Source organism: Zeus faber (genome assembly GCF_960531495.2).
Source record: "Zeus faber genome assembly, chromosome: 15".
Taxonomy (NCBI): Eukaryota; Metazoa; Chordata; class Actinopteri; order Zeiformes; family Zeidae; genus Zeus; species Zeus faber.
Window position 1 is genome coordinate 21,893,757 of NC_137194.1, and position 19,643 is coordinate 21,913,399.

At 44.7% G+C, this 19,643-nt stretch overlaps 1 protein-coding gene and 1 long non-coding RNA gene across 2 annotated transcripts; one reads left to right on the forward strand and one right to left on the reverse strand.

The window, feature by feature from the left end:
- The first annotated feature begins 2,526 nt into the window (after positions 1-2,526).
- LOC307241635 lies at positions 2,527-5,413 on the forward strand. The gene is made up of 3 exons (XR_013844561.1): positions 2,527-2,646; positions 3,579-3,661; positions 3,859-5,413. It is a non-coding gene; the product is annotated as an uncharacterized lncRNA (long non-coding RNA).
- Positions 5,414-16,433: 11,020 nt separating this feature from the next.
- Positions 16,434-17,695, reverse strand: fmodb (fibromodulin b; the record flags this gene model as incomplete). Its single annotated transcript, XM_080015306.1, has 2 exons — positions 16,434-16,585; positions 16,798-17,695. The coding sequence occupies 2 exons, from the start codon at positions 17,693-17,695 to the stop codon at positions 16,434-16,436; spliced, it is 1,050 nt and encodes a 349-aa protein (XP_079871432.1).
- Positions 17,696-19,643: the final 1,948 nt, after the last annotated feature.

Below are 19,643 nucleotides of genomic sequence, written 5' to 3' on the forward strand. Positions count from 1 at the left end.
ACAACAATATCTGACTCTTTTTTAATTAACTCGACCTTTAAAGTAGCCTTCTGATTTATATTTGTGATTTCTATCTGCTGAGTATAATACCTGTTTGGTGTAGCAAACTACTGTTGCACCAGTCTACTGCTGTTCTACTGAACCCTCACATCATTGCATTCGAGTATCATTTCAGGTATTCGTCACTTTGGGTAAGTGTCAAACCAGATACGTAGTGAATAGGTAGGCATCCATAAACTTTCGACAGTGAGGTGCCGACGCGGCAGGGTTTTATTGACAATAATAAACAAAAGGCTCGCGGGCCAAAACATGAACTTAACGTAATCTTACGATAATCAGAGTACGGGTCCATGTGCCTAGCGATCTGGTCCGCAGAGACGCGTCTCCTGCACCACGCCATCACCACTGTAAGACAAAACAACACATAAGAAATCTCTCCCAGCCGGGTCTGAACAATTAGCGCTAATGAGGCAAATCAGGCAGACCCAGTACAGCTGTGCCGCAGCGGGAAGAAGCCAACACCGCCACCTGTGGAGTGCGGCTTAAACACGCACCCTTATCTGCTACAATCCCCCACTGCCCGACTTAGGGCGGCAGCCCACACACCCCCCCACCTGACACCACAAAGTGGGAGAGGTAGTCGGCTACTACCATCTGCGCCCCCAGCCTATGGATCACCCTGAACTTAAAGGGCTCAAGGGCACGTTGGTATCCTTCATGTGGCGGAGCTACTGCAGCGGGGTGCGGTTCGAACAGAGGGTGAAAGGGCGCCCCAGGAGGTAGTGCGAGAGGGCGCCGACACCCACTTGATGGCAAGGCACTTATTCTAGGTGGTGCTGTACCTGGACTCCCACTCGGAGAGCTTTTGGCTGATGTACAGCACCAGTCAGTCGGCGCCCTCAACGTGCTGGGACAACACTGCCCCCAGCCCTCTGTCCTACACGTCGGTCTGCAAGCAGAAATGGAGAGCGAAGTTAGCTGTATACATCAAAAGCCTGCTATCACTTTTCTGTCCAGCACCTGACACACCTTTGTTAGTTAAATCAGACAAAGGGCTGGTCAGCTCCGAAAAGTCGGCTACAAACCTCTAGCCCTAAGAACTGCTTTACCTCCTTTTCGTCTTCATCTTGGACTGTATCTTAGTCGACCCAGGGCATTGGGTAAGCATCAAATTTCAAAACCAGGTTCACCTTTCGCTAGTCTAAACAGAACAGAACCGACCCATCAGGCTTCCCTACCAGCACGATGGGACTACACCAGTCGCTTGTAGACTCCTCTATCACTTCTATGTCCAGCATGGCCTTCAATTCTGCCTGCTCGACTTCGCGTTTATGTTCGGGCAGGCGGTATGACCAGGAGCGTACTTTCACCCCGAGGGTCGTCTCCACGTGGTGGTGTACGAGGGATGTGCCGCCTGGCAGGGGGGAGAAGACATCAGAAAACTGCCATTGTAGCATGGTCACATCTACGCTCTGGCCAGGAGAGAGATGGTTACTGGAAAGGGCCGGAGTGGGATCGTTCTTTTTTAGAACGTCTGACTCCAACTCATTGCCCTCGATCACAGCGGTAGCCAGAGACACAGATACCCGCTCCTTCAACTTCTTCAGGAGGTTAAGGTGTAAAATCTGATCCTGAATCGCCCCGCTCCTTAATGACCACACAACCTCATGAAAGACCTCCCAACCGTCAAACCTGGTGTGGTTGGGCGGTTGTTAGTTTTGGCAGTAAATTTGGGAGGAAAGGAGAGGGATGTAACCAGGAGGGTGTTGGGGGTCTGTTCAAAGCGGGTGCTGGTGGTGCGTGTGTGTCTATGATGAGACCGCCTGTATGTACAGTATGTGTGTGTGTGTGTGTGTGTGTGTGTGTGTGTGTGTGTGTGTGTGTGTCCACCGGTGAGTGTACAGGACTTGTCCAAATTGGTTCTAGTGTATAAGGTCTGTATTATATCGTAGTGCCTCCAAGGCCCCGCAGCCACCCCTGAGTCCCGCTGCCGTACAGACACCGCATGGCTGCAGGAGAGCCCTGAGCACCCTGCCCTGTGGCCACAGAAGACCCTCCAGCCCCCAGAGAAGCCAGAAACCCGTGGAACAATATCCACGCTGGCCCCATGGAGCATGACACCAGTCCTGGAGTGCGCAAGGAGACCCTGCAGCCCTGTGGCGCACGCATACATCCCACCCCCACGTGCAGGCACAAGACGCAGCTGCGGGCGGAGAACCTGGGCCGCAGATGCCAGGCATAAACCGCAGGCCTGGAGCCAGGTCCCGCGCCGACAGACTGACACGCCACCCAAACCCCCTGCCCCGCAGGCAAGGGCGAGGCCTGCCCCACCACAACAGGCCAGATGCCCCCATCAAGCCGCAAGCCCCAAGCACCCACCCACGTAGCCGAGTGTGGTCACCTCAGGACATGTCGCCATACGACTACGATGAGTCTGGCGAAGCCCCGGCCATTCCCCTCCAGGCCAATGGGAGGGGCCAGGGTTCCGCCGAATCCCGTGTGGGTCCCAGATATTCTACTCTGCAGTGTCAGGATGGCTGGGGACGTGACGGTTCCCGCTTGGGTCCTGGGGACGGTACAGCGGATCCCTGGTCATTCTTCTTCTGAGTGCCAGGACGGGCTGACTGGCAGAGGAGCTGGAGACAAGTAAGGATCCACCTTCTGATATGTCACGTGAGAGCACCCCTACACAAACACAAATACAAAAAGAAAGGCTCCACAAATGATAGAATACAGCCTCGACAAATGACTGCATGTGTATGAATGGCGACACACACACACACACAGGGTCAGGATCTATAAATAGACATCTGCTGCAGACACAGACACATGAAACAGGGAACAACATTGTTCATGACAGACACTGCGCTGCATGTTTTGGAATGATACGATGTGTACTCTAGGAGTTTTGTGAACAGACAAATTGAAACAGGAGTTTTTCCATGTTAACAGTTCCAGTGCGCATGTTTAAGTGAAAGCTCCACATCAGTCAGTGTAAAGAGGACCACCGGTGGCAGGAAACAGAAATAGAATGTTTTCTATAGTCCAGGACTTGAGACACGCACATCTTCACACAAGCATGTTTGTTATTAGATTCCCAAGAGTTGACGGGGGTTCCACACACTTTGTGGGATAAAAGTAAATATGATTAATTCATAGGACTAATTAAAGGTTAATTAATTAAAGCACCTGTAGAGATAACACCAAAATCTTTTAATCGCCCATGTAGAGAGGCTTGCCAGCCAGCAGAGTGGAGATTTTTCTAGGATTTGTAAGCTAGTTTAAATACATTATAGTGGTTTCAGCAGCAGGTGACCTTCTTGGGGCATGTGATCACAGCAGAAGGAAAATCCCTCTCCCCAAAACAGGCAGCTGCCATTCAAAATATTCCAAAGTCTAACTGAACATCAAAAGGTGACATGGACTGACCAGGCTGAGAAAGCCTTTGTCGACCCGAAAAAAGCTTTGCAATCTACACCAACTCTGGGATTGGGACTAAACTATTCATACAGACTGTTGATGAGAAAATGGCTACATGACTTGGAGCTAAACACAGACCAACTTTTCATCCAAACTAGATGCTGTGGCAGCAGGATGGCCTAGATGTCTCTGAGCAGCAGCAGCAGCAGCAGAGGAAGCTATATTAGGATCACATGATTTGGTAGGAGACCAAGAATTTATTCTTTTAGGGCCACATGCGAACATGTGCCACATGGTTTCCATCATATTGCTTGAACAAAAGACCGCTCATCTCTTAGCTGCAAGGTGGTTACGGTATCACACTGTTCTGCTTGATATGCCTAATATCACTGTGAGAAGATGTACTGTTCTAAATCCAGCTATTCTTCTCCCTGCCAGTGACGACGGTGATCCACATGACTACTTGACAACGATAGCGGTTGTGGCTTCGCCCCGTCCAGATCTTGTTACTGAAGCTCTTGAAAATTCACTATGATGATTAAGATAATTAAGTAGTACAACTATCAGGGGTATTCATTATGTCTGTCAGTTTGTAATCTGTTTTTGTTTTAAAACAGTGCCTGTCTATTTGTGCAATCAGTTGTGTTTTGTGACTAACTGTAGTAACTTGTTTCTGTTTATTTTAGTTGATGAATAGGTACTGGCCAATGTCAAATGATGGGATATACGGAACTTCCAATTAATGTTATGATGTTACAACCCTCCGATCCCAATTTTCTATTTGTGTTGCTTTCACTAATAGCTCTAATTACAGCACAACTTGTTTGTGTTCCTCTAACAAATACACAAATACCAACACCTGATTTACAGGAAGGGCAGAGCCAAAAGGGGGATTGATGTCAGAAGTCAACAGATATTGGTTCACTAAAAGATATTGGTTCACTAAAGGTTTCTCAAATTACTCTAAAAATGTGTTATGTGATAATGTTGTCAGAAGATAGCAAAACTAATCAGCACACACCCACTACCAGATGAACCTACTCATGACTTGCAAATGGACTTGCAAATTGAGCTTACATTGGGTAAAGGCAAGAAATATTGTTTGGTAATTGTTGATATGTTTTCTAAATGGGTTGAAGCCTTTCCCACTTCTAAAAGCAGCAACAATAGTGCACATTTTGCAAAGGCTGCTCTGAAGTCAGTTGGGTAGTTTTTGGGAATTGACATGAAATATCACATTGCCTATCAGCAAGCCAGTAGAGGAGCTGTTGTGCAAGAAACCCGTCTTTGTTGGAAGTAAGCTTTTCCATTAGTCCTAATGCACATGAGAGCAAGAGTTAGAAGCAGAAACTGGTTAAGTCCTTGTCAAGTGGTGTTTGGAAGACCACAGAACACAGGGATTGGTCCCTGGAGGAGACAAAGGAGACATTGCGCATGGGGAGACCCCCAACAGGGTACTCACACTGGTGATAGACAGATAGCTGTTTCCCTTGAACCTGGTTCTGTCCAAGGTTTTCAATTGGGCTTTCTCCTCACTGCTGTGCCGAAGGCTTGTCCAAGGGAATAAACGTTGGGTCTTTTAAAGGTAAATGTTATCATTGACTCATATATGAAATTTTAGTGGGGGTCTCTGCCAACATGTATGGGTTTATAGAGGGGGACGGAGTGATTCTGGCAGTGGGATGGCGACATGGCGAGAGTTTATTAAAGTTCGTAAAACAAAATGGCTCGCTGGCCAAAACTGAGAACATATAACAAAGATAATAATTTGTGTCTACGTTCCCTGGTCGGCGTCCAATTCCACAGGCGTTATAGCAACCTGCCCCACTCTATCCCCACTGAAAGACACAACAAAACATAAGAAAACTCACCCAGCTGGGTCCGACCAATCAGCACTAAAGAGGCTGATCAGGCAGACCCAGTACAGCTGTGCCACCACAGGAAGAAGCCAGCACTGTCACTTGCAGACCGTGGCTCAACCACGCCCCCTGGTCTGCCATATCATGTTTATTTTGAAGGACGGAAAGAGCGAAGATATGAAGATAGTGTATATGTATTAATGTGAATTTCATGTACATAATTTTCATGTAATATGTGAGCACTGAAGGCTCAGATGGGGGAATTCTGGTGTATTAATGTCCTAACAGTATTACTGTCGCAAGAATGCACCAAAATGTATTACTGGCAGTAAGGAGACTCACTGACTGTAAGAAGAGTATTCCTGGAATAGGGCTGACATGGGCAGTTGACCTAGACAGACAGAGTGTGATTCTCCTCAATTACTGGAATGGTGATCTTAGTGTATGAGTATATAAATCCTTGCTACCACATAGGTCCTGTCCGAAAATACAATTGCCAGCCACCTTGAAATGCCTGTAAACTAATCTTTGTGCTGATATATAAAACCCAGATTAAGAGCCAAGAATGTAACTTCTGACTCGAACGTGCTACATGAAGGCTGTGGGCGTCCTTCTGCAGAAGTGAATGAACACAGCAAGACATCCTTCAGTCTGTGAGTCCTTAATAATACAAATTTCCACCACAGTGACACCAGGTTGCAGCACATGTTCGAGTCCCTGAGGCGTTCAGGGCTCACTGCCAACCCAAAGATGTGTGCAGTTGGGCGGAGGGAGGTACAATATCATGGCTGCCTTGGGTCATGATACTGGTCGGTTTTATCCTCGGACTTCAAAACTTTTGAGAAGTGGGTATCAACGGGTCAAGACGTTGAGAAGTCGAACTATGCTCGCATAATCTTTGAACAGTCTTTTGTAACCTGAGAAACCAAGGAAGGTTCTCAGTTGATTCATGTTTTGGGGAATTGGCCAGGTTTTTAAAGCCTCTATGTTCCCGGGGTCTAAATGTCCAAGATACGTTACGGATCTCTGAAAGTACTTGCACTTTTTGGGTGACAGTTTCAACCTGGACTCATATTGATCGTGTCTCATGCTACTCCAGAGATTCCAAGAACGCAACGTCCAAAAATACAAGCACTTCCTTCAAATGAATATCCCCCATGCATTTTTCCATCAGTTTTGGAAGGTACTGAGAAGAGAAGAAGCTTTAATTGTCACACAGCACACCACAATACAACACATGCATGCACACACACGGTGGTGGCCAGTGAAATGAGGCCTCTGCGTATAACCCATCCTTGGCACTTCCTCCGGGGGGGCAGTGGGAAGCATTCGTGGATGCGCCCGGGGACCTTGTGACGAGTATCCATTGCTGGTCAGACGATGATGTGTGCATGTTTTGGTGGGGGTCCTTACTAACGTTAGGTGGAGGAAACCTCATGTGAGCACAGGGAGAACATGCAAACTCCATACAGAAAGGCTCCCTTTTGGAACCCAAATAAGAGCACGGTGGCGCAGTGAAATGCACTGCGCCACTGTGCCACACGCTACTGGGCGCATTGGTCATTCCCTGAGGCATAGGATTCAATTCACGGAATCCAATGGACACACAAATGCAGCCTTGGCTTTGTTGGATTTGTCCACTTCAATCTGATAGTAGCCAGACTAATCGTATCAAAGAGTTAACCACTTGAATGCAGTCAGCGCAGAGAGTCTCTTTAAGGTTATGGAGGCTGAGGCGTCTTAAACCGTTTGCAGGTTAAACTTCCAATAATTGATGCATAGGCTCACATCATTTTTCCGCTTTCTCACAACCACGATGGGTGAAGAGAATGGAGATTCACTCTTTAACACCAGTGTCAAGTAGCTCCTGAAGGTGTTTGCGCACTGCTTCGATGTCTTGGGCAGGACCCCAGACTTGTGGCATTAATAAAAACACCATTCAAATGTTGAGGAAATAATTGTATTTATTTTTCTCCATTCAAAGAAATAGGTTTAGAACATTTTTTATTAAAAGATAAATATAACTGCTATAACATGACGAGGTACGACTGTTTTTCTTGACTAGTTACAGAGAACAGCAAAGCAGCACAGATGTCCGAATCAGTTGGACCAGACATTAACCGGACTTAACCCAGCCAGCACCCTAGTACAAAGTCAGCATAATGTCCGCTATGTAGTTTCTTTGTTGTCGATGATGTGTTGATGAAGGACTCTCCGCTGACTTGATTATAATATTATGTTTATTACAAGTAAGAACAGCATCAAACCAGACTTGCCATGGATATCTGGGAGAGAACAGAAGTCAAATGTGTTCCCTCCTGAATGGAACTAAGGCGTGTCTTTATACTTGTACAGAGACAACATAGCCCATCTGATTCCAATCTATGGGTCACAGTTCAGCTGACTGACATACATCTAAGCACTTTCCACCTCCCTTATCACCGGGGCCCCTGGCAATGGGCTCTCTCTTGAGACCCCTGGCAACATCTGTTAGTAATTATATTATACAATGGGGACTTTCTTGGGACCTCAAACATTCCCAGACACCTCAAGCAGTATGCGTGACCAGAGATGGTGAGTGGACGTGTCACGTGTTTGACGTCTATCATTCGCCAGTTATTTACCTTTGTGCGGATTTCTGTACACAGAGCGTAGCTGCTTCATACTCCTTTCCGGTTTTCTTTACATTTCTCTCCACTTTTTCGTCTATATTGCGGATACGTCCGGATACATGGAGTATCACTGCAAATGGTCATAATTACTGATAAGTCTGTAGCCCCGCCATCTTGTGCTGTAGAACTCCGCAGCGTCATCAACGCTAACCCTAACCCATCATTGCATTGCATTGTCCAGAGTTCATGTGTGAAAGCAGCTTTACTGTAGTTAACATTAATAATCGTATTTTTTGGCAGGTGACCTTCTTGGCGCATGTGATCACAGCAGAAGGAAAATCCCTCTCCCCAAAACAGGCAGCTGCCATTCAAAATATTCATTATCTGCTTTTATCTCAGCCTGGCTTGTGTTTCCTCCTGGGGGCAGCCAGGAACAGTGGGCAGCATACAGCAACTCGGACATTAACAATAATTAAAAGTTTTTTATGTTAATGAAAACCGTATTCTTGTTGAGGTAGTAGACATGTTCAAACGCCTCGGAGATGTCACACATTCGCATCTCTACTTTCATACAAAATATTATATATTGTCTGATAGTACTGTATTTCTGATATTTACTTAAATGTTTTTGCTTTGTTTTGATATTTCCCTCTGAAAACTAGGACCCGGAAAAGTATAAAAGTTGTCACTCCGTCATTACATCATTTTGTCGCGCCGTCATTACAACACTCCGTCATTGTTGACCCAAATGGTCACGCTTCCGTCACTACGTCACCATTGCCGGAAACTGCACCAACAGCCACCCGTCACTGGGAGTGCAACTCTATTTCCACAGACAACACGGTGAGTTCTAACAATGAGAAGTTCTGGTTTACAGGAAAACATGGACGGTTGTTTTAAAGACAGGAGGATTGCACTCTGTAGGCCGAAATATGTAGCCGATACCCAGACCATAATTTAGTTGTGAGGGGGAGGGGCAACAAACTGGAGTGTCAAACTTGTTTTAACGTCTTTATACGCCAGCAGACTTCCTCCACAGAGTTTGGCTGCAGGGAGGTTTCACTGAACGAAAACACTGCAAGAACGAGAGATGTGATGGGAATATCTCTGTTTGTCCTAAACACATGTTCTATCGTCCCCAGGACGATGGGTCGCCGTTAGTCTCGAGCCCAGGTTTTAGAGGTGGATTGGCCTAGTCCGGTGGCTAATGTCTTGATTCAAAATGTGTTTCTTGCAGAATGATTCGCGGATGGTGGTTACATGGAAACCAGTATCTCGTAGGCAGTTACACTCTGTACCAGCAATCTTAACTTGAGCTGTAAATTTGGTACCAACCAAGCCTTTGGATAGTCTGCCCATGGGATTCTTTGTATGGGACTGGTTAAGCTTAGCGGGCTGTTTGGATAAAGTTTTAGTGGGACACGATTGACCTGCTTCAGCTCCTGTGTGCCCCACAACAGGAACTGGTTCTAGTTTAAGGGTGTATTCACACCTAGCTCATTCTGAGCATTTGTTCTGTTCCTGGAGCGTTTACCCCCCCTAGATCGGTTCGTTTGGGCATATGTAAACACAGCAATCGCACTCTATTCCAGACCAAATCAACAACACCGAGACCGCCTTGAGAGGTTGGTCTCAGCATGCTTGCAATCGCTCCAGGGAGCGGTTGGTTTGTAGTGGGTATGCAACCGACCCAACAAACCGATACAACTCACTTGCTTTACTGTATAAGCTATGGACGATGGGACGCTTTCGTTAATCAGTGGGGCTGTATATAGGCGGGTCCGAGATGCAGACTGTAATGTGATACACACAGACACGCACATGCTGTGGGAGAGAGGGGGAGTCGCCATGAGCCCTGCTCGCTGCCACACGGTCTGCAGCGCGCTAGGAGAGAGGAGTGCAGAGGAGGCATGGACACAGGATGTAGCCTTGATGCTCGCTCAAATTGAACATGTTGTTCATATACCGAACACTGGTATATTAACCACACACACTGCTGATGCTCCATTTTCAATTTGACCCACTGGGGGTGTTTTGATCTGACGAAGAAATCTCCCAAGCGGTTTCAGGAAATCCTACGAATCCTCCCCGAAAATTCTGACCAATCACAAAACAGTTTTCAATATGCAATATTTGCAGTTGTTCACAAGATTTGGACCACTTTTAAGCGTTTCAATGTGAAGACAAATCAAACCAAGGTCCAAGTACAACATTGTAACATTATTCCTGAATCGGAAAAAAGCAAACAAACTGCAGGTCTGAATACACCCTAAAGATTGATTAAAGTTGAGGGATTTTCAGCCTCCCAACACTGCTTTTCCCTCACTCGCTTTATTTTCTCAGCAACTAAAGCAGGATTTGGATTGTCACAGTGTGTTTTAATGTGACAGTCTTCACCACACTGAAAACAGTACCATGGTCTTGGCTTTGTGCTCTGTGTTTTATGGGCAACTTGCACTGGTTCTGCTCTAGCTCTGGTACATTTCTCAAACTGTTTTTGCTTAGTAGCAGCTCCTTTAGGGTGGGAAACTTTCTTCTTCTGGTATGTCATAGTCTGTGTTGCAAGCTAGCTTTGAAGCTCTGCAACTTGTTTAGTGAGCTCTTGGGTCACTGTGCTAAGTGTGGGCACAGCCCCTTTTTTTTGATCACAGCTATATGAAGTCTGTGAAAGAGATGTAACACGTTGCTTTGCAGCATCAAAGTGACATTAACGTGTGTGTGTATAATCTAACATGGCTGTGTTACAAAATGTAGCAAAACGTAAAAAGGTTTAGATATTTGCTTTATGTAGTGGATAAAATGTTGAAAGTCCCTGAAAAGGAATATAAGTATAAAATATAAGTTTAATCCAAAGTACAGATTCTTCAATGTACTTAACTGCAGTAACAAAGTACTTTGGACTACTTTCCACTACTGTATTACCACAACAGCCTTTTTCAACTATTTCTCCTACAGTAGCTCATCTGTGGGATCGGAGCAGGCAGGCTAGCCTTCGCTCCCCATATGCATCAATGAGCCCATGGGCGCCCATGACCATGTCTCCACTTCACTGGTTGCCCTTCTTTGGACCACTTTTGCTAGGTACTAACCACTGCATATCAGACATAAATATTCTTAACAATAATTTAAAAGAGGGGATGGCAGTTCTGGATTCCCTGGCACTTTCTTGGCTTTCATCAAAAGGCTACTTCTGTTTGTCTCAGAGTATTAAGGTAGATTCATTTGAGTTATTATGATAATGCTAGACAGCCCAGGATATAACACATTTTGGGGAATTACAACCCACATGTGCTGGCCGTTCTGAGTCTGACTGTAGCGGACTGTCAAAATAAAAGCCATCTGCTGATCAGCTAATAAACCATACTTACCATGGCAAGTCTCATCACAAGATGCTGATGTATTACCAAAGAAGGAAAGTATTTCAATTATTTAATTCAATAAGGTCCGACTGAGGCCTGTAGCACCTCAAGTCGCATATGCTGCAAAGCTTGCAATGTGTTTTAAACTGAGCTGGGCTTCATCTAGCTGCAAGGGAGGGAGCTACGTTCGGTGACCAGCTCAAGGAACAAGGAAAGCTGAGCAGGTTTCAACTTTATGCAAATGAGCAGTGCTGGCCATTGGGCGACAGCCAATAGGAGGGAAGATGTACTCTCAATGGCGCTGATCCTTGGAAAATGGACGCTTGGACCACTGTATTTTTCAAGATAAGGCTTTTTTATAATTTATTTGATTTATTTTTTAATGAAAAATGCCCCTTACACCATTCATAAAATAAGGAACACGTAATTTTATCTTTCTCCAACAAGGACGATTCATTATTTTTTTGTGGATTGAAAAATTATTTAGGTAATTCATTTTGCGAAATAAACAGCTCCACCATTTTAATAATAACTGTTGACACTGTCCCATCTATCTATATAATTTATATTAAATATGGAAAGGGAGAGAGGTTTGAAAGGTTTGAGGTCGCCGCGCCCACAACAACCAGTCGATTTTGAGCCAACATGCCCACCAACACCAGGTGCACAGAAGGCCCTTTCTGCACACCCGGCAGTGTGACGAGAGTGTCACACCATGCCTACCTTACATGGTTCCCCCCTCACGCCGTGACCCCTTTAGCTCACGCCCAATTTGGCTCAAGCCGCCCCCCTTTGGCTCACCGCTTCCGTGAATTAGCCAGCTACTGTCTCGCCAAATGTGCCCACCTCACGCCACTGTCTTTTTCAGGCATACTGTACATGACACACAACCATGCAAAGATTACTGCAACTAAAAAATCCTAGGTGCAAATGAGCGTCAGGGTTGACCATATTGTAAATGTAATGAATACATTTTGTATTTAATAGTGAAATGTACTGATATTAACTTTTTCAACTATTTCTGCTACAGTAGCTCATCTGTGGGATCGGACCAGACAGGCTAGCCTTCGCTCCCCATATGCATCAATGAGCCCATGGGCGCCCATGACCATGTCGCCACTTCACCTTTGTTGTCCTTCTTTGGACCACTTTTTCTAGGTACTGACCACTGCATATGAGGAACACCCCACAAGACCTGTCATCTTGGAGATGCTCTGACTCAGTCGTCTAGTTATCACAATTTGGCCCTTGTCAAAGTCGCTCAGATCCTTACGCTTACGCCCATTTTTCCTGCTTTCCTGCTTTTCCCACATCAACTTCAAGAACTGACTGTTCACTTGTTGCCTAATATATCCCACCTCTTGACAGGTGCCATTGGAACAAGATGTGCAATGTTATTCGCTTCACCTGTCACTGGTTTTAATGTTGTGGCTGATCGGTGAATAAACCAATGCAAATATACCAGAATCTTAACCAATGATAATCAACTATATATATATATATATATATATATATATATATATATATATATATATATATATATATATATATATATATATATATATATATATATATATATACTGTATATCTATATTTATTACTCTTCTTCAGCTTAGAGATGCTTCTTCTTCACTAAACCCATTAGCTTTCAAGTCCTATTTTTGTAAATTGGCTTATTTTCTATTCAACATCAGCACAATGTTTCTTTAAACTCAGAACAAAAATTAACAAGGTATTCTAACAAGGTATGCTGTCTGTAATGTAACGACAACATTAACTCAACTTTACATTTCTCTACTGTGGCAGTTGCACCTGCCACAAGCCATTGCATTTTCAGGCAGAGATGTTGCAAACACATCAGTTTATTGTAGAGAGTGGGCAAGGTGGAGAGTCCGGAGAAGATGGAAAAAATGTCATGACAAGGGCTCCTCTCCTGTGTAGGTGGGGATGGGGTTTTTACCTGCTGCGTGTTGAATACTCTAAAGCGCAACAGGCGTACAGCCACCCTGACCCAATTACCTAGACCCAAGACAGATGTGGCTGCTAAAACCACCACTCCCACACCACATCCACTTTGTGTAATTAACAGTGAGTAACGTTTTGGAGGTTTAATCAGGTTTAATCAGACTACCAAAGCATGATGTCTTTACTGGAACTGCTGTAGTCACTTTAGGTGTAACAGTTTTTTTTCACAGGGTTAGGAACAGGTGTTGGCATCACCAATGTGGTGTCTGCTGGTTCACTAGTAGATGCAGATAAGTCTTCTTGATCTGTACTGTTTGGTTCTGGAAAATTGTCCTATCTGCTCTTCAGCAGATGTCGCCTGTTTCTCATAAAGGTACTGCCTTCAGGTGTTTGGATCACAAAAGACCATGGCTGAACATGGCTATGTTTCACAACAGCTGGCTACAATTTATTGCCTACTCTGAACCTAACTGTCTCTCCCTCCTGTAGTTCAGGCAAGTCTCTTGCTCCACGATCAAAATATTGTTTTGTTCTCAGTCTTCCACTCAACAGCTGGGCAGGAGACAGTTTCATTCCACCCAAAGGCGCATTTCTATGTCCAAGAACTTGAAATAGGTCTCCATGCCACTCTCGTGCCTTCTTGAAGAGGTTATTTTACACTCTAGATTGCTCGTTCACTTTGACCATTGGATTGTCGGAATCCTGGGCTTGATATTGTGTGCTTAAACTCCCACTCTTCTGCAAATTGTCCGAACTCCTCACTCGCAAACTGTGGTCCATTGTCTTACATGACTTCATCCGGAATCCCATGTCTTGCAAACATGGATTTAAGAGCTATGATTACATGCTTGCTTGTTGTCTGGTGTAGTTTGGCAATTTCAGGATACATAGCGTAGTGCTCTTTATCAAAGTGTTACAGATGGCACATGTCAACACAATGTCCTCAACACACTCTGTCTTTGAGAGACAAGTCTGTAGCTCTTAAAAATAAGTCCTTCTGAGCAATTCAGTCCAGTATTTTTTTATTTCACCAGGAACTTGGCTAACCTGGACTGGCCACCCCAACTGAACCACTTTCATCACTAATTGCAGTTCTCCATCCTCTGCTGTTGCAGTTTTTAATTGACTCAGTTTTTCCACCGAGATTGGAAGGTGAGCTGATAGAAGATTAACTTCAAATGCCTCCTCTAGTAGTTGTTCAGTCTGTTTTTGCACCTATGCTCTGCTGAGTCTATCCACAATGTGCAAATGTTTTCCTGGGTTGTAGGCTACAAGCAAGTCAAAAGCCTGCAAATCTCATTAGCATTCTCTGCAGTCTTGGAGGAGGTTTGTGTAGTCCTTTTTTAAACACTGACTCACTAAACAACACTGCCAGGTGGTTAATGATCAGACTCCACCTGTACCTGTTTTCCATACAGATACTGTTTGAAAGTTTCACACCCATCCTGTGCATAATAGCGCGGACTTATTTTTCTATTTGTGCATATCTTTGCTGCGTGTCAGTAAGAGACCTTGAGCCATGTTCCACGGGTTGTCCTTCTTGCATTATTATAGCTCCATATCCTTCACAGCTTGCATCCACTGTTAATGTGACTTCCTTGTTTATATCATAAAAACTTAAGCACTGGGGCATAACTTACTAGTTTCTTCAATTGTTCAAATTTGTGTTGTCTCACACCCCCTTCCAAACACTTATCAGACAGGTTTGGTATGAACTTTAAGAGGTACTGCACCATGCCTTAGAACCTCACTGCTCTTTGTTAAGCTTTAGTTCGATGCTCCTTATTCTGTCAAGAAACTGTCTCAGCCTTTTGTCGTGTTCCTTGTCTGCACCCGACGCCAGACTGTCGTCCATGACATTAACAACTCCTTCCAAGTCCTACAGTTTCTGAGCAATGCATTCCTGGAAAACCTTAGAAAACTTAAAACTGCCCTCTATCTAGTTGTATTTTCCAGAACCCATGGTTTGCGTCCAATACAGAGAAGAACTTTACATTTGGCATCTCTGCCATAACCTCCTCTACCGTCCACAGGGGAAAGTGTTCTCTCTTTGTGGCTATGTTGGGGTTTAGGGGGTCAATGCCGATTCTTATTTTCTTGTTTGGCTTCTGACCATGCTGTTAACCCAGTCAGTGGTGCTGTCTGTTTTTTCAACCACACCAACTTTCTCCATCCTTTCCAGTTCACTTTTGATTTTGTCTTTCAGTGCTAAAGGCACCTTTCTGGGTTGCGCGAATAACTCTGCTACTGCTGGATCAAAATGAATGTGATGCAGTACAGGTACACATCCAAACCCTGTGAACACATCTTTATATTCCTTCAGGATGTCTGCCTCCTCTTCCCTGTCCACCTTGTCGATTCTTGTTATTAGTCTCATTAATCAATGTTCACCTCTAATATCCTCGATCAAATCTTCATCCCGCCTCGGACTGGACTGAATGCTTTACTAAGTTGGATGTTCACTTATTGTCACGGTCTTCCATTGTCCCATTGTGGGTTTAAGAGTTTAACTGGATGCTCACATTGCGCCCTGTGGTTCACAGGTCTCTCTCTCTCTCTCTCTCTCTCTCTCTCTCTCGTTTACAACCTACAAAATATATTTTCAGGCATTATAAAAGATCACAACAGTCACAAAAAATAATTGATCGGTAATTCCATATAAATATAAGTTTATACAATGTGTAGATTGAAACAAATTTTACATTTTCAAATGTATTCTGTTATTTTAATGGATAATATAAAGAAAATCCCTTGTTTATTAAAAATCAATATAGTGGTTGGACTTGGCAGACGCATGTGTTGTTGCCATCCTGCTGCAATTGTGCCTCCTTCCACCTGGTGGCAGCAAAGGGCAAAATAAAACACATTAATAATTTGCATAAATTGGATTTGCCCTTTCCTGATATAATTGAAAAGTCCATTAGAAAGTAAGGCTGAATAAATAGCTTCTTCATACCATGATGTTTTTAGCTTTCCTCAAAAAAATTGATATACACCTACCGAGCACAAAACACAAATACTAAAAGACAAAAATAAAAAAGCAAAACATAAAGCTCCAACTTGGATCTGATGTAAACTAAAAACAGATGCCATTGGGTCTATATTAAGCAGTATAATGAGGAAAGGGAGCGTTTCCAGAGCTCAAGAAAATAGGGTTTGGGTCAGAGGCAGAGCCATTTGCAAAGACAAATAAATACTGCAGAAGCAAACAGGAGCTATCACACGTTGATGGAGGCGACCAGGCGTAAACAGTAGGCCGCTTCGGCAGGAATGTCTCTGGCGCTGATCTGATTGGCATCCAAACGTAGCACTGTCAACTTGGAGTAGTTGATCATGTCCACCACTTGGCAGAAGCGGCTCAAAGAGAACTCTGGAAGACGGAGGATGAGGAGGGGACAAAAGAGGAAGACGTTAGAAGATGCATTGTTCAGTAAATATTTTAGAAAGCTGTCATATGCCATATTCACTAAATATTCTCATATTCCAATATTGAGGTCATTAAACAAAAAATCATTGCAATAACATGCCGGATGATGTCCAGACTAAATCGCATCTGGATTTGTGCGAGCAATCTCAGCTTACCTTTTATATGATTGGCCTGTAAGTAGAGGTTTTCCAGGTGGCTATTGACCACAGGAATTCGTTCCAGTTTATTGTGGGAAAGATCGAGTTCTATCAGCGTGCTGACATTGAAGACATTGAGGGGAATCCCTTTATCCGTCAGCTTGTTATTTGCCAGCCTGAAGAACTGCAGTTTGGGAAGCCGGCTCAGAAAGCCCTCAGGCACGCTCTCTATGCTGTTAAACTCCAGATAGAGCTGGTGGACCCTCTCGGGCAGGTTGTCGGGGATATTGCGGAGTTTGTTTTTCCTCATGTCCAGAATGCTCAGAGACTTCAGTCCCTTGAAGACCCCTCCCGCGTCTTCAATGGCGTTTGTGTGCAGCTGGAGGTGGGCGAGGTCAGCCATCCCCTCGAACGCACTGGACCGTAGTTTGGAGATCTTGTTGTGGCCCAGACGCAGGTCTCTGACTGACCTTGGTAATTCGGGAGGCACGCGGGTCAGCTCGTTGTGATCCAAGTAAAGCCGGTCCAGGTGCTTCAGCTTTCTGAAGACGTTCTTGCCGATTTTGTCCGAATTGAGCCGGTTCTGGAACAGCATGAGCCAGACCAGGTTGGTGGCGTTGTCGAACACCCCATCCTGTATGCCTGTGATCTGGTTTCGCTGCAGGTAGACGTATTTGATGTGTGTCGGCACGTAGGGGACGTGGTGGAGGTTGCGGCTGTGGCAGTACATCGCCGTGGGGAAGATGGAGGGACAGTCGCATTCCAGGGGACAATCCTCCTCCGGCCGGTCGGCCAGGTAAGCAGCGTGGTGTCGGCGGCGGCTCCTCAGCTGAGAGAGCCACTGCAGCTGGCTCAGATGGTGCCCCACGCTCAGGTTCACTAGACCCACCGTCAGAAGGAGCATCACTGCACGCATCGTCACTGGGGAGACAAAAATTATATTTCCTGTGAACTTACGCCAGACATTCTCAACCCCAGAGTCGCAGCCTCACATCAACCTCACACCAATCCATATGCAGACAGGGGTCACGGAACATTTTAAAAACTGATATACATTGATATTTGATTGACATATCTTAAATGAAGACATATCATCATTTCTATTGTATATATTACATTTGGAGCTCCCTCCATGCTCCATGATATCATAGAAGCTGATGCTCAAATTCACATGAAACAGTTTTCTCACAAGCAAAGTGGAAAAATCTGCTCTTAGGTGCTTATTTAACCTCCATCTGTTGCTTATAGGACTAAATGTGAATTGCAATCCATAAAATCTGTTCTGCCTCCAAAATAATAACAATACGAAAACTTGTCAACTGTAACTGCTGCTGTTGTGAGAATTTGGTCAACTAATAATGTGGCCGTGGGCCAAAAATGGCCCTGATTTCAACTCTAAGCTATAAAGTCCTACAATACAAGCCATTTAAATTGGCTAAGTTCATCAGCAAATGAAAATATTTATATTACAGATAATCATTTCAAAGTATTAAAATCATCAAAGTACAATCATCTCGCTCCACCTTGGAATCATATGGCTACTGTACTCACCAGGTGTTTGTCCAGACACACTCTTGCCTCTCTCCCTCACTTTGTCTTCGTTTTCCTCAGACTGACTGGAGTACGGTGTTATTACAGAGCAAATATCCTCCTCTCCACAGCTGCAGCCCCAGCCACTCTAATTAGGATGCATACATTTTCCACGAGTGTGTAGGCCTTACACCGCAACATATCACCTCCAGCCATGTATATATCAATCCCATCTGGGGACCAGCCCAGACATCTGCTGTTTAACAACCTTGTTTTCTCTCCCTGTGTTGTGCCTTATCATTAAGGCGGCCAAGCAGGGGTATACCTTGCTGTTTTTGCTAAGGGTGTTTAGGTTATGGAGGATTTATGGTGCCTCGCTAAGCTTTCCATAGGCTGGGTGCCAACATACGTGGTGGCTCACGCAGATTCCACAGTGTAAAGACAAAGCGGAGAAGTTGAATGATGATTGTGATTACAAACTAGCTTTAACGCAACCCCATATCTTTGCCCACATTTTAAACCCTGTCTAACATCACCAATCAACAACACTTGATAATACATTTCCGTTGACACATTCCGCATTTATTTTGTCCGGGCCTGCTCTGAGGGGCCTGCACGCAGCCACTCTTTTTAAATTACAATGTTTAAGTTGTGCTGAAAGTTAACATATGTCTTGACTTGGCGCCCCTCCAGACAGAAGAGGACCACTCCGCCTGCAGGTCTTCTACAAAACGAGCGGCAGCATTTCCATCCTCTGTTGGAGCCGCATGCATCGCGGACAGCGCACCCTCCCTCCATGCATTTGTAATTTGAGAAAAAAAAAAACTATGGTGTATGAAACTTGGGAATTTCCCTTACTGTAATCTGAAAACAAATTCACATTTCTGGAACCTTTCTTCACAAAGAACCCTGGCCACATCTGGACATCATCACCCACGAAACTTTGAGCGTCGAGCACTAAATTTCCCGCATTCAGGTGAATCTGCACCAATTTGTCCCTTTTCTGCGCCAATTTATGGTGGAAATGTTTTTCATGCGATAATTGGGGGTGGGGGGGGGGGGTGGCGACATGCATGTGTTGTAAATATTGAGGGGGATGTAGCCCCAGCAACCCCCCAAAAAAAAAAAATCTACGCCTATGCTTGGCCAGAAACAGCATTCTCTGTAATCCTAACCTGAAGCCCCAGACTTGGCCACATCCTGGATGGATTTCCATGGCAAAATCAAAATCATTTAGAGTGTGTAGTCATTTTCATTTGGATCCACCCTAAAGTAGAATGAACAATAATTACAAAACATAATTTATTCTAAATAGAAATATACTGTATGTAGTC